We start from the raw sequence: 16,320 nt of genomic DNA, 5'->3' as shown, positions 1-16,320 counted from the left end.
CATCAATATAAAATACAAAGTTAAAAGAGAATTAAAAGATTAAATTATCCCTGAAAATAAAACCCCAGTTAAAATTCTCAGCCTGGGTCAGAGAGCTCAAAGAGCCAAGTCTTCAGGTCCCGGCGGAATGAGCGTAGGTCAGGGGCAGTCCTGAGCTCCACGGGCAGCTGGTTCCAGAGGGCAGGTGCACCCACAGAAAAGGCCCTCTCCCTGGGTGTTATCCGCCGACAATCTTACCGGCGGCACCCTGAGAAGACCCTCCCTCTGCGAGCGCACTGGATGAAGGGAACTTGATGCCGGTAGCAGGTGTTCCCTCAAATATCCCGGACCCAAGCCATTTAGGGCTTTATAGGTCATCACCAGCACTTTGAATCTCACTCGGAGAGCAACCGGAAGCCAATGCAGCTCATGGAGTAGAGGTGTTACATGGGAGTATCAGGAGACCCCCATCACAACTCGCGCAGCCGCATTCTGCACCAGTTGTAGTCTCCGAATGGTCCTCAAGGGCAGCCTCATGTAGAGAGCATTGCAGTAGTCTAAACGGGAGGTCACGAGCACATGAGTGACTGTGCGTAGGGCATCTCGGTCCAGGTAGGGTCGCAACTGGCGCACCAGGCGAACCTGGGCAAAAGCTCCCCTGGTCACGGTTCGTATATGATGTAGTACAAGTGGGAGCTCCATCTTTCACTGACCTGTTAGTACACAATAGAACTGCAGGTTGCTTCTGAGACTGACTGAGTATCTGTTGTCCTTTTGGTGATTATTTCTGTACCTTTGTTGGCTGAACTGGGCAACAAAAAATTACATTAACAAAATATGCTGGTGTGTTTCTGATGACTTGCAGTGTGCAATCCTGTATATGGAAATATTTACTCTATACAAGTATGTCTTGGCTGAAAGGTTAAATCTCAGTCAACCTAGGTAGAACACTAGATGGCGATATTAACTTGCTTATACAGTATACTAACAATTGCTATTAGTCTTTCAAAGTATTGATTTGATTCATTAGTAAATAATGTATCAGTAAAAGCTGCTGAATCAGTCTCTGCATATTGATCTAATAATAGGATTAGAGAAAAGAAGGGATTCTGTATGGGTTCAAAGTTAAAGAAAATACCTACAATTAAAATATATTATACAAAGTTGATAATATTGTTGCTATGATCCAACTGCCTCTGTATTTGAACACTTTTAAGTGAACTACAGTTTGTTCAATGAAACTGTAAAATGCTTCTTTGGTTGTAAGTTATGTGGGAGGAGTAATCTGTGAAGTAGCTGATTTTCTTGCAAAGTAGTCCTGTTTCCTTCTACTTCCTGTGCTAAGATGTCAAAATTTTAACTGAACCTAGTAGTAGCTTAAAGGCAAAATATTTACTGTACTGAAGGATTTTGTGTTTGGTTGCATGCCATGTTCTAATGGTAAAAAGTAATTCCAGTAATAGATTGTTCATTGAAATTTATTTTACATACAAAAATAAATAGGTGGCTACATATTGTATACGAATAAGAAGTATTTCAACTATTTCAAGAAAGGACTCTTATTTTTCCCTGTTTGCTTTTTTATTGTGTGTGACTATACTTCTGGTACTATTTTGTAAAAATAGAGATTATAAAAGGTCACCCAGCTGGATTTCACAGTTCAGGCGGGACTTGAACTCATGTTCTCTTGCTTTCTAGCCTGGTGCCTGAACCACTCTTATCTGTATTTCTTTACAGCTGCTGTTTGGCAGGCCGAGCTTACCCATTGGGCAATATTCCTGAAGACCTAGTACCATTGATTAAAAACCAAGTGAGCTTTTTTTTTTAAATACTTCTATAAAAATCACCAGGAAAAGAATGTACTTTAAGAAAAGAAAAAGTTATGCAAGTTGATATCTTTGATATGAAATTAACATTTTCTTAGAGGTGTAATTTTATGGTAGATCTCCTTTATCACTAAGTGGTATTCATTTTGGCCCCAATTATCATAGAACTAACCATCTTCTAAGGTTAACCTCCTAATCTGCGGTTTCACGTTTAGAATTGTATTCATATTTGAGCAAGACACTCTGAAACTGTGATACTACTGAAGCACTACTGCATAAATTGTGAGCACAGATATAGCACATTTTTAAAAATTCATGTTTCACCTGAACATTCTATTTATATATTTTTACTATTTTTTCTCCCTTTTTATTATATTGTTGTAAATTTTAAAACATATTGTTTTGATACAATGTTACTTATACAGTATTAGCTAAAATTGACAGTCTATCATTTTGATAAGTTAAAGTAAAAATATTTATCAGTATTAAGTACAATTTAGAATATTTTTATTACAGGCATAAAATTATTTAAATTTTGAAATGAAATTGAGTATAACACTAGAAGTATACTCTTTATACTTGTTAGAATATATGAATGTAGGAAATGCTTTATTAACAATATGCAATAAACGCATTAAGCTTGAATTTTGGAGTGGAACAAAAATTGAAGTTTGGTTTAATGAATGTGTTAGTGCAGTGTATGGTACAATTAAAGCACATGGGAAAATAAATGGAATAGTTAGCAAATGTTTCAGCATTGAATTGTTTAAATATATTAAATATGATTCAGCATTGAATTGTTTAAATATATATTGTTTAAATGTATTTATGGATAACACATAAATGAGGACCCAGTTTGTTGGGGGCAATAAGCTGACTTTGTAATAATGCCGCGTGGGGGGGCGAAAGCCCTAATAAGCAGGCATATACATAGAATGAAGGCTATTGCTAAGCACATTGGTTTGTGCTTAAATTGTAAGCCGCCCTGAGTCTTCGGAGAAGGGCGGGATATAAATGGGATTAAAAAAAAATTCTTTTCATAATGGTAGAGATTTTATTTTATTTTAATTTTATTTTAATTCCATTTATATCCCGCCCTTCTCCGAAGACTCAGGGCGGCTTACAAGCTTAGCAGTAGCCTTCATTCTATGTATATGCCTGCTTATTAGGGCTTTCACACACACACACCCAAGCGGCATTATTACAAAGTCAGCTTAATTGCCCCCAACAATCTGGGTCCTCATTTTACCTACCTCAGAAGGATGGAAGGCTGAGTCAACCTTGAGCCTGGTGGGATGCGAACCTGCACTAATTGCAGGCAGCTGGTGTTACTTAAGGAGGCATTAGCCCACTGCTCCACCAAGGCTCTATGAGATGAGTTGGTTTGGAAATAATTGTACATGTAATTTTGTATCTCCACCCAATGTTGATAATGAGATAATAGAGATAAATATATGAATCTGAATGAGTGGTAGTTAATATTGGGTATGATAGCGGAGGGAGTATATATCAAAGAATGTATCCAAAACTAAGGTGGTTGTGAATATGAAATGAAAGATTGCAAGTTATATTTAAATGGCATATTTACTACAGGAAGTGGATGAATTTGTGCATCACAATCGAATGTATGACTGACTGACTGATGAATGAATGAATGAATACCTCTTCAGAATATTATATCTTGCAATGTACACATGATATGATAAAAAAAATCATAATGGTGGCTGCAGTAGTGTGACTGAAGCTTTGCCCATTTTTATGTGCATTGCATATAAGATACCCCAATCTTATACCTTACTGTACAAACTGATATATAACCTTGTATTTAATCAGTTGCAACTCTCTACTGTAAAAATGTTCACAGCTATGCCTGTATCTTTGACATAAAGTCATACTGCTATGATATTTCAGTCTGTGTTGTGAGTAGTCATAAACATGGTCCACGATGGGTTTCTGTTCTTAGCATAGCCCAGATAATCTAGCCTGAGATGAGACAAAGGGATGTTCTCAGTCCATGCTTCTAAACTGCAGCATTTCTCCACTGCTTAGGAAGGGAACTGCATTTGTTTTAAGGTACTTTGGAGTGCAGTATCATCTTAAACCCAATGCTGTCAATTTCGCTCAAAAAGATTAGCATACATTTCACAGCATTTGTAAATTAGCATGAGAGACTGTATTGATGGCTACTTTCTTACCCAAGGTCTTGCACTATAAAGGTTAGAGGGACATACCTTTTTGTTTTTGTGCCCAGTGATCTTTTTCATCACTTCCAACTGGAAGAAAATTTCTGATTCTTGGGGTTTTGATCAAGTAGAGTAGTAATAGATCAAGTAGAGTCTTGGAATATTCTTTTTGGAGATCAGTCACAGCAGGAGTCTCAAGCTGTGAAAGTTTGATCAAATACAAGCATCAAAGATAAATTAATGTAAGTATGATGTTGAAATTTCCTTTCAGGTTTGACATTTTCTTTTTGCAATGTTTGACCTGTATTTCAGCAAATTCTTCTTTTTGTCTTCTGTTTTAAATCCTGCTAGCAATGATTTATCTTACCGTAAGTTCTTGTTTATCCCCATGAACTAATTCATGTAGAGGTTATGTATATAAAGGTTAATCTGGAGAAATAAACTGAAAGGAAAATGCAGTTATGTATTTTACCAGAATTCATTTTTAGGAAGTCAGTAGTAATAATCTTTCAAAAAGCAATATGAAGCAGTTAAGTGCTAGTGATTGAGAAAATTAATGCAAGTAACCATAAAACATCTTGTCTATTCTTTTGTTTTAAATCACCAATGTTGGAAAATTCCTGTGAAAAATTCCTGGAATTGATATACTTGGAAGTGTTAATTCTGGCATTTAGATTGAGCAAAATCTATATTCATTTTGCATTGCAGGTGTTTGAATTCCTTATTCGTTTACATTCAGCTGAGGCTCCTATAGATGAAGAAGTTTATCCCTATGTTCGTACACTGTTGCACTTTGATACACGAGAGTTCCTTAATGTTCTTGCACTGGTAAGTGGAAATACTGATTACAAAGATAGAAAGCTTCATCTCTTGCATAAGCTTAAACAATGGTGGACAATGTTTTGGCAACTAGAGAGCAATTATTACTTTTTAACATCAAGGATTATGGTGGCATGGTAACATAGCATTGTCCAAATGGAAATTGCTGAATTTTTAGAGTGGGTTCGTACAAAGTTTGTGGGAAGTGGAGACTTTAATGTCTTGTGCACCTATTTTTTATTGTTTCTTCTGAAAATAGTGAGAAATTATGCCTCTTTAATGATTTGAAGTACTTTTGAGGAAATATAAATGAGAATGGATGGTTGCTTGTGGTAGCATAGCCTCCCTTTGATTTAAACATATGTATTGGATCCAATTAGATGTATAGAGTTGATTTGTAGAAGTTCTCCATCACTACTCTCTCTCCTTCTCACAATTGCCTTGTCTTCCAAAACTGCTATACAACCTAACTAGAACTTCACTGAGTAGAATGGAATAGGTGTGGTTTAAGAAGTGTAGAAGCAATCTGTCCTAAATATAACACCTATGTAGGATGATCTGATAATTCTGGAGAATCTACTTTCCCACCAGTAACATTGCCTGCCTCACTTTGCAAGATGTCCTGATTTCTGAAGTAATCTTTTATGTGGATTGGAAAGGCTATCAAGCAAGGAGTAGATAGTATATTTTTGTCTGCCTGGTTGCACATGGCTGGGGATTCTAGGAATAGAAGTGCAAGTAGAGTACTCAGTTGGGAAAAGGTAATTATAATTATTTGTTCTCTTGGGAATCTATTTATTAAAATTTATTTCATTTTAAATGTTTCTATGACACCTATCATAGAAAGGATCTCCAGACAATATATAATTCTCAAAATAGAATAGCTGGAAGAGACCTTGGAGGTCTTCTACTTGCTTTGTCTCTCCCCCCACCCCCGCTAAGGAAGGGTGAGGATAACATGATAGTTACATTATTTCTTAATTAGCCACCCAAATGTGCTGTCCTTTCCAACCTCAGTAAAGGTGCTGAAAATATGTAGTATTGTCTTTGAAACCTACCTTGGGGGCAGGGTCACCTATACAAGGGGTCCCACTGTTCTCCATGAACAGCTTTGCAATAGCTTTGACAAACATACTGTGACATAATATTGCGTGCAACCCTTTAGATTGAATGGAAAAATGAGAAACCTAGAGTCAGTCATTGCTCTTGTTAATAGCTTCCAGTGTTGAATCGTCTCTGTGATAATTTCAACTTGCTTATAAGTTCTTTTTTAGTTGGTGGTGATCCATTGTCACCTTGATTCAGACATAATTGTAGCTTCTTCACAAAACTGATGTACAGTATATTGTAATATCTTAAGTTTTTATTTTGAATGCTGGGGTGTATAAAAAAAATTGCATGTGAAGTTTTGCTTTTTTTCTTCCAATGTTGTTTTCTGATAAAGACATTTGAAGATTTTAAGAATGACAAGCAAGCTGTGGAATACCAACAGAGAATTGTGGACATATTACTCAAGGTAAATTTCCTTTGTTTTCATGGCAAATATAGTGAAATAAATGTAAAAATCTTTACTTTGAAGTACTAAAATGAAAAACTTTTTCTACAGCTTATTTTATTCATTTATACAGCTTATTTTATTATTGTTCCTTCCTTCATTATTTCTTTTCAATAAATTATTGTTTTGAGTGATGAAACGTGAACAAACTACATTCACTAATATCTTATTCTTATAACTGCATAGTATTTAGATCAGGTGCCTCAGATCCTGTTGATCCTTACTATTATAACTGGCGTCTCCATAAAGGAGCAATGCCTTTTTCTGCTTGATTTCAAATTCATATCATGATATCAATTATGGCTAAGCTATGGAGAAAAAAATTGGAGATGAAGAGCTATATATGTCATCTTGAGTTACTGAATGATAGGTGGGGAAATAAATTTAATAAATACAATTTTTCAGCATTTGCCTAACCCAGGAAAAGGTGAGACCCTTTAAGGAGCTGATACCAAGTACAGTGAGAATGTCTGTACAAGAACTGATGCAACTTTGCATAGTTTGGGTCAAAACATTTTACACCTCTATAGGTGTAGTCCTTGAGATATGACCCTTTAATTTTATTTTATTTATTTATTTTATTTATTTTAATTCCATTTATATCCCGCCCTTCTCCGAAGACTCAGGGCGTCTTACAATTTAAAGCACAAATTAATGTGCTTAGCAATAGCCTTCATTCTGTGTATATGCCTGCTTATTAGGGCTTTTGCGCCCCCAAGCGGCATTATTACAAAGTCAGCTTATTGCCCCCAACAATCTGGGTCCTCATTTTACCTACCTCGGAAGGATGGAAGGCTGAGTCAACCTTGCCCCCTAGAAGTTGACAGACCCCCCAAAAAAGTTACGGCCCCACTTTTAAAGTTATAGCCGCTGCAGCTCCCCATTTGCCCTTACAACTGCCCGCAGGGATGCTGCAATGGCCCCCTGCCTATCTTTCCTGTCATCCCATCCTCTGGGACCCCACACACCTAGGGCCTACTCCCTACATAGCATCACCTATCACACACTTACCTTTTGAAGCTCTCTGGACCTCATGTTGGAGAAGGAGTTCAGGCTGCATGCCTGTCTTCTTTGTCACCTTTATGTTTATGTTACTCCAAATGTCATGTTCATATTATTTCTACTCTTTCCAAGAAATAGCTATTTAATATCTATATACTATATTGTTTTTGCCATAATGTGCCAGTTACCTTGTAGAATGCAAGTTGACCATAATATCTGTATCTTGGAGTATGGTTGATAACTGTATGACCATTCCACATAATTATGTCTAGTTGTCAATCTGTCATCAATTATAAATTAAAATATACAAAATATATCTAAAAGATGTATAGTGGTTTTCATGAAATATGTTATTAAATTCTACAACATCATATAAGTAACAATGTAAATGTAATTTACATTTATTAAATGTAAATAATACCAAAATATGTTCTACATAATAAAGGAATAAGTATCAGAAACATGAGGTGTAAATTTTGATTTGTTATAAAGAATTGAAGAAATACTGTGTTCCATAAGATAAAATGCTTCATTGCTCCTTAGTGAAAGAAGATGAAATTCCCCCCCCCCCATATTATTCATTTCCATCTCTCCCTGCCTCTACCCATTCTTCAGTTATTTATGGCGGATGATTTGTTTTATAGATAGTTCAAGCAATGCCCAGTGTTATTTCACTGACACGTTCAGAACAATGTCACTGTGACCTTGTTCTTAGTTGTGAAGTCATCTCCGACCCATCGTGACCCCATGGACAACGTTCCTCCAGGCCTTCCTGTTCTCTACCATCTTCTGGAGTCCATTTAGGCTCATGCCTACTGCTTCAGTGACTCCATCCAGCCACCTCATTCTCTGTCGTCCCCTTCTTCTTTTGCCCTCAACCTTTCCCAGAATTAGGCTCTTCTCCAGTGAGTCCTTCCTTCTCATTAGGTGGCCAAAGTATTTGAGTTTCAACTTCAGGATCTGGCCTTCTAAAGAGTAGTCAGGGTTGATCTCCTCTAGGACTGACCGGTTTGATCGCCTTGCAGTCCAAGGGACTCGCAGGAGTCTTCTCCAGCACCACAGTTCAAAGGTCTCAATTCTTTGGCGCTCAGTCTTTCTTATGGTTCAACTTTCACAGCCATACATTGCAACAGCCATACATTGCAACTGGGAAGACCATAGCCTTGACTATACGCACTTTTGTTGGCAGGGTGATGTCTCTGCTTTTTAGTGTGGTGTCTAGGTTTGCCATGGCTTTTCTCCCCAGGAGCAAGCGTCTTTTAATTTCTTTTGTGCAGTCCCCGACTGCGGTGATCTTGGAGCCCAGGAAAATAAAATCTGTCACTGCCTCCATTTCTTCCCCATCTATTTGCCAGGAATTGAGAGGGTTGGATGTCATGATCTTGGTTTTCTTAACGTTTAGTTTCAACCCAAGTTTTGCACTCTCCTTCTTCACTCACAATAAGAGGCTCTTTAGTTCTTCTTCACTTTCTGCCATTAGAGTGGTATCATCTGCATATCTTAGGTTGTTGATATTTCTCCCAGCAATCTCAATTCCAACTTTTGATTCATCTAGCCCTGCCTTTCTCATTATGTGCTCTGCATATAAGTTAAACAGGCAGGGTGACAGTATACAGCCTTGCCCGACTCCTTTCCCAAATTTGAACCAATCAGTGGTTCTGTGTCCAGTTCTCACTGTTGCTTCTTGACCCACGTATAGGTTTCTCAAGAGACAAATAAGATGATCTGGTATTCCCATCTCTTTAAGAACTTGCCACAGTTTGCTGTGATCCACACAATCAAAAGCTTTAGCATAGTCAATGAAGCAGAAGTAGATGTTTTTCTGGAACTCTCTAGCTTTCCATGATCCAGCGTATGTTGGCAATTTGATCTCTAGTTCCTCTGCCTCTTCGAAATCCTGCCTGTACTTCTGGTAGTTCTCCATCCACATACTGCTGGAGTCTAGCTTGTAGGATTTTAAGCATAACTTTACTAGCATCTGAAATGAGTGCAATGGTGCGATAGTTTGAACATTCTTTGGCACTGCCTTTGGAATTGGAATGTAAACTGATCTTTTCCCATCCTGTGGCCATTATTGAGTTTTCCAAATTTACTGGCAAATTGAGTGTAGCACTTTTACTGCATTGTCTTTTAAGATTTTGAATAGCTCAGCTGGAATACTGTCACCTCCACTAGCTTTGTTGTTGCTCAGCTTTCCTAAGGCCCACTTCACTTCACATTCTAGGATGTCTGGCTCGAGGTCAGTGACCACCTCATTGTGGTTATCAGGGATGTTAAGCTTGTTCTTGTATAGTTCTTCTGTGTAATTTTGCCACCTCTTCTTAATCTCTTCTGCTTCTGTTAGGTCCCTGCCATTTTGGTCCTTTATCATGCCCATTTTTGCATGAAATGTTGCCTTCATCTCTCTAATTTTCTTGAAGAGATCTCTAGTCCTCCCTATTCTATTGTTTTCTTCTATTTCTTTGCACTGTTCATTTAAGAAGGTATTCTTTTCTCCAGCTATTCTCTGGAATTCTGCGTTCAATTGGGTGTATCTTTCTTTTTCTCCCTTGCCTTTCACTTCCCTCCTTTCCTCAGCTATTTGCAAAGCTTCCTCAGGCAGCCATTTTGCTTTCTTGCATTTCTTTTTCTTTGGGATGGTTTTGGTTGCTACTTCTGGTACAATGTTGCAAACTTTCGTCCATAGTTCTTCACACTGTGACCTAGAAGATAGAAAAACACTGCTTCCTTTTAGTGATGCAGCTATATCTGGCTACAGTGATAAGCTTGGGGAACATTGTCTTAGAAACCTTATATGAATTAAAATTTCCCTTTAAAAATGTTGGCTTAGTGTATCTGGGAAGACAGGTTTACAGTAAGTTCTGAAAATTTTAAATTATTTTTTGTACCACTTTATTAAATACAGTGTTGGGTGCTTTCCATCTCAGGAGAAGATACGTGCTAACCTAAACTACAGATATTCACCACTATTGCTAACCTAAATTGTTGTGATTAATAAATGTACCTGTTTTTCTCCCTTCTAGGTTATGGTGGAGAACTCTGATTTTACCCCATCACAAGTTGGATGTCTTTTTACTTTCCTTGCTCAACAGCTTGCTAAGCCAAACAACACATTGTTTGTGAATAGGATGCTATTTGACCAGGTAATACGAAGAACCATAATGGGATGGAATTTTTATTTTAAAATGGGCAAAGTCTGTATTGAATTATAAAATGATTGCATGAGTATGATGCCATCTAGTCTGTAATTACTCTATATACTGTTTCAGAAAGTCTGAGATAAATTATGAAGATACGAATGCAATGATTTTAGAAAGGATATGTGGGACAACTGGGAGATGCTTAAAAAGAGTAAACACATGTTGTATTGGGTTTTTGATGTTGAATTTGCATTTCACAGCATTAAGTTATTTTAGAAGCTGGGCTCTTATTCCCAAATGTTGCTATGATTTCTATGTCTTTTTCTTTAGCGGGAAATGCTACAGTAGATAAATTTGTAAAATGTGATACTGTGCTTGAGAAATGGAGCAGAAATATGTATATAATAACATTTGCTTTTTCGCTTAGGTCCTTGAATTTCTCTGCAGTCCTGATGATGATTCACGACACTCTGAAAGACAGCAGGTATGAATCATTAGGATAATATTATTCATGCTGTGAAAATGATTCATGGTTAAGAAGGAAGATCATTACTAAAAAATGACCATACTACAGAGCAGAAACGCTAAAACTAGAACTCCACACTGAGAAACAATCAGCATCTAGAAAACTGCTACGAGCTTATACATTTAATCAAGGCATATTAATAGTTTTCAGAATCACATAAATTGTAGCAGTTCAGATTCTTCACACCAAAACTACAGAGATTCAGTATGATGAAATATAGCCTAGAATGACACAGTCTGGTGTTACATTATGATATAATTTACATAGTTTGGTTGCCACTATCATAGTTAATAATTAGAGAGTGATTGAAGAGAAGTAGGTTACATTATCTAGAGGTGTATACTTTTATGTGTATAGTGCAATTTTTACTTTGGTTTTTCCAAATCCCCCGTAGTAGAGATGAACAGTGCTGGATTATATCAGAAAGGTAGCAAATTTGGGGCATGATTACTCTTTTTCTAGACTTGATTATTCAACTGAAGTTCAGGAAGAAAAAGGGAGATGTGCAATTGTACGAGACTAGAAGGATAAGGCAAAGAAATGAGATTGTGTCAGTCTAAGTGCAGAATGTGATTAAGAGGAAAATTATCTCAGTTCATATGATATGAAGCAGGTAAATACTCTGATCAGGCTTGGGAACATGATCATGTTTAATCAGCTACTCAAAAATTATAGCTTCTCCTTGATTTCATTCTTGATCAAGATACATACCTAAGAATAAAGCAATTATATGTTGTCCTCAGGCAGTAACTGAGAAATTCCAAAATCAAATTTTATGTCAGAAAGAAGGTCTCTACTTATGTAAATATGTATATTGCAATGAACAAGCAAAGCTTGGAAGAATATAATTTACTCCTTGATGTCTGATGCTCGTTCGTATAGAGGCATAATCTTTTATTGTACAGGATAAATGTTGTGGAGTCTCTGAAGGATTTTAACACAATATTTATAATTATATGGTGCTAATAGGTTCTTTTAGAATTGCTTCAGGCTGGAGGTATAGTGCAATTTGAAGAAAACAGACTCATTCAAATGGCAGAAAAAGCTGAATTGTAAGTTTCTCTGTGCCTTTTCTAATTTGTTTTATTCCTTTACATCCACTCTGATAAATCCAGGATTTTTTTAAAAAAAAGTTATTTCATTGTATTATTATAAAACACAAATAGCATTATTTTAAAATACAAATGATGCATTGTATTATTGAGTACAATGTATTTATGCTGACTGGCTACTATTAACACTCTGATAAATTTGATAACTAAAACCTTTAAAAATTAAGGAAAAAGCTTTATATCAGCTACGATCTCCAAAATATTAATGTTAATAAACTTAGATAGGTTGCTTAGATTTTATATTATAAGCCAAATATGGCATTGACCAGAATTATGCCACTAACATTGGCAGTAAAATAACAGATTTTGTGAAGGATGTTATTTCCCCCCCCCCTGAGAATTAATAATAAGAATAGAAGTTAGAGGCCACTTGGAGGCATGTTCATAGTTTGGGGGATTAAGGATAGAAATAGTATGTTTTGTCTTCCACTCCTATTCCCAATTTTTATGCACCTTAAAAAGCTCAAAATATTAATCACATTTATCTCCTGATAAATTATACCATCATGTCACTTGAAGGTATTCTGTAATGCTCAAGTTAGCTAAGAGAGCATGTTTTAGACCTGGTCAATACATCAATGTCTGCCTGTTTTAACTACGTCTGAAGCCACTTTTTTATGGATACTTATAATTATATTTATGAACAGTTGAATACAGTATATATAATTTGAAATCTATCTGATTTTTATGTCAGCATCTTAACTAAGACAATCTTGCATCTCTGCCCTTCTAAAAGGTGTATCTGTAAGGATTATCTGTGAGGATGTTACCATATATCATATTATTTTTCTTATAATTTCATTTTCTTTTTGTTGGGATGGAATCTTTTGCTTCTTTAACTTGATCCAAATTGAGGCAGAAATCCTTTATCTGCAGAAGATAAATAGAACGAGAAGGGGGAAAAAACATGAGGTGGTTGCTTGGCAACTGCTTTCAGCTGTGAAATCTGTGTTCATCCTCATTGCATTGTCACTGCAGATGCACTTTAGTACTTAGCACACTATATTGTATAAAATTGTGGCCATGAGATTAAATTTCTGGTGATTACAACTTGACCTACATCTTACTTCTCCCGATGTTGAAACAGTCTCAGTCTGTTAGCTTTAAGATTTGTTTTTATAACTGTCTGATTCTATTATCAGGCTGCTGGGAAATCATAGCAACATTTATGCTGTAGAGATTAAAATATCTGAACAAGCTTGTCTGATTAACTCCCTGCCCAGGTGCATTTTTACAATTGTAAATAGCTTAATATAAACTGGAAAATGACATAGGTTCAGCTCTATATTCACAAAGAAATTGGTCTTTCCAATTATCCATTCCGTAGGATTTCATTGTATATGCCAAGGGTGTCAAACTCGCAACATCACATGATGTGTTGTGACTTTTTTCCCATTGCTGGCAATGGAGTGGGTGCGATTTTGGCATGACACATCCGGCCTGTAGGCCGGCAATTTGACACCCCTGGTATATGCCAACAAGAGTTATTTTACCTATATCCATTTAACAATTGTATTTATAATCCGTTTTAATATTTTTACATGGTACATTTTATATATTTGATTTTTAACCTGCCATATCTTTATAAACAACTCAAGGAGGCGAATACACCTAATTCTCCTTTCTCTTCCTATTTTCCCCACAACAATCCTGTGAGGTGAGTTGGCTGAGAGAGAAACTAGCCCAAGATCAACCACCTGACTTTCATGCCTAAGGCAGGACCAGAACTCAGTTTCCTGGTTTCTAGGCCAGCACCTTATTCACTACACCAAACTTGCTTTTTATTTATATTGCATTTATGGCATTTCGATTATATTGCATAAACCAATTTATCAATGAAATTAATGGATAATGTTTATGTTAAAAAATAATATAAGCAGTTATATCTCCTAAACCTTTGTATATCCCCAAAATAAATATAAACTGTAAACTAAAACTGCTCTTAAGCCCTTACTAGGGTGCTGGAATTCCATCAATAAACTGACCATAAATTTCCCTTATCATTGAAATTAAAGAGTATTTGTAACTCTTTTCCCTTAAAAATCCAAATCTGACTGAAGCAATGCCTTTATTACGGCAAGCAAACTTCTACATTTCAGGCAATTCAAGCTAGGAAAACAAAAGGGGAAGAATGATTATTTATAAATCTATTTGTCCTGTATTATCTTACAAGGCTAACTTCTACTCATACTTGACTGAGCAGCTTGTATAACTCATTCAGTAATTAGCTTAAAAATTGTACAATAACCATAAAAAAGACTGCCCCCAATCAAATTTTTAGTGTCAGTCGTAACACTTTAACCAAACATTCTTCCCCCTTAAAGAATGATCCATTTCATCCTTCACATACTGAAGGCTTGTTGAAATTGCCAAGTTTTAATGGCTTTAAAGAAACAAAACCCAAAGGACAGTGCGATCGCTGGGATATCAGAGACAGGAAGTTGCAACAGTGAAAGCCAGCTTGTACAGGGACATCATCTTTTAGATGTTAATGAGAGGCAGAATCCACTAGAAATTGGCAGTTCTGAAGACACTGATTATATTATCAGATAGCATTAGACAGCCTCTACGAAAGCGTATGCATTTTATCAAATACAGAATATTGTCAGATTAAAGTAAAAGCTCTTCCAAAATTCACTGTTAAAAAAAGCAAGCAAATACTTGATCCTTCTCCACTGTTTGGAAATAGAAGTTCCAGTTGATAAAGTAAAAATGCATTCTGTAGAGAGCCATACAGTGATGAGGGACAGTTTCTGGACCCTTTGAAGCTATTTTTAATCCTGCAGTACTGTGACCTCCAGTGTGATCTGAGCTTCATTTAAGTCCTATTAATTGCTATTTTGGATGAAAAAACAATGTAAAAAATTGTACTATCTCATGTCTTTAACAGGGATTTGAGCTGCTAAAATAATAATTATTATTATTATTATTATTATTATTATTATTATTATTATTATTATTATTATTATTATTATTATTTGGAAGGGACCTTGGAAGTCATCTAGTCCAACCCCCTGCTCAGGCAGGAAGCCCTATACCATTTCAGGCAAATGGCTGTTCAGTCTCTTCTTAAAAACCTCCAGTGTTGGAGCATTCACCGCTTCTGGAGGCAGGTTGTTCCACTGGTTAGTTGTTCTAACTGTCAGGAAGTTTCTCCTTAGTTCTAGGTTGCTTCTCTCCTTGACTAGTTTCCATCCGTTGCTTCTTGTCCTTTGTTGTTGTTCTCTTTGGATCTGCCTGATTCTCAGGCCTGTCTCCTCCCTTTTCTTTTTTTCATAGTTTTGGTACTAGTGTTGCTTTAACTATGCCTGACTTGAGTATTGTTAATTTTAAATTAAAAAAGAAAGAATATAAATATTGCATGTAATTCATATAATAAAATTCCTCTGCTAGTTGAACTCTTCAATTTTCTCTAGTGTCAGGTAACTAAGCTCCTCCTTAGTTACAATTAACTGATATTCCCAGCAAAAAAGAGGCAGCTAGAACAGAAATTGTAGCTAACTTCTTTAAAAAAATGGTTAAGGAAAGATAGGAACAGCAACCCCATAGATTAGGTAAAGGAAACACATGTGAGTCCCTTCCTTCCTTTTTGCTGTCATGTTAGATGTCACTGATTTAGAAGGCTTTGTTTATTCATGAGATATTCTTTTGATTTTTAAAAAAATGACAGGTGATACATTTATTAAGTATGACATTAAAAATTGCTGATATAGCTCAAGATAATCTATTTACTAGTTTGTCTAATATTACTTGTGCCTTCATGTCATGTTTGACTCCTGGTGACTGGCTGGACAGGTTCTCTTGGCAAGGTTTTTCACTAGCGCAGGGGTCTTCGAACTTGGCCCTTTTATGACTTGTGGACTTCAACTTCCAGAATTCCTCAGCCAATCACGCTGGCTGAGGAATTCTGGGAGTTGAAGTCCACAGGTCATAAAAGGGCCAAGTTTGAAGATCCCTGCTCTAGCAGCTTGCTTCCTAGGGCTGAGAGAGAGTAACTGGCCCAAGGTCACCGAGTTGCTTGTGCCTAAGGTGGGACCAGAATTCATGGTCTCCAGTTTATAGTCTAGTACAGGGGTAGGCAACCTTGGCTCTTTTATGACTGGTGGACTTCAACTCCCAGAATACCTGAGCCAGCCATGCTGAGGGGAAAGGGAGAGTTTCTAAGCTGAGCCATGCTG

At 36.5% G+C, this 16,320-nt stretch overlaps 1 protein-coding gene across 4 annotated transcripts in view; it reads left to right on the top strand.

The window, feature by feature from the left end:
• VPS8 (VPS8 subunit of CORVET complex) overlaps positions 1-16,320 on the top strand; it is a 99,796-nt gene that overhangs the window by 36,818 nt on the left and 46,658 nt on the right. For all 4 annotated transcript variants that reach the window (XM_083363712.1, XM_083363713.1, XM_083363710.1 and 1 more), the window contains exons 26-31: positions 1,717-1,789; positions 4,697-4,816; positions 6,252-6,323; positions 10,388-10,507; positions 10,932-10,988; positions 12,000-12,082. In XM_083363712.1, the coding sequence (XP_083219838.1) occupies positions 1,717-1,789; positions 4,697-4,816; positions 6,252-6,323; positions 10,388-10,507; positions 10,932-10,988; positions 12,000-12,082 (525 nt within the window). The remainder of the gene's footprint in view (positions 1-1,716; positions 1,790-4,696; positions 4,817-6,251; positions 6,324-10,387; positions 10,508-10,931; positions 10,989-11,999; positions 12,083-16,320) is intronic.

This window comes from Vipera ursinii (genome assembly GCF_947247035.1).
Source record: "Vipera ursinii genome assembly, chromosome: 5".
Lineage (NCBI taxonomy): Eukaryota > Metazoa > Chordata > Lepidosauria > Squamata > Viperidae > Vipera > Vipera ursinii.
Note: the sequence above shows the minus strand (reverse complement) of the source record. Positions and strands in the feature narration are given on the sequence as shown.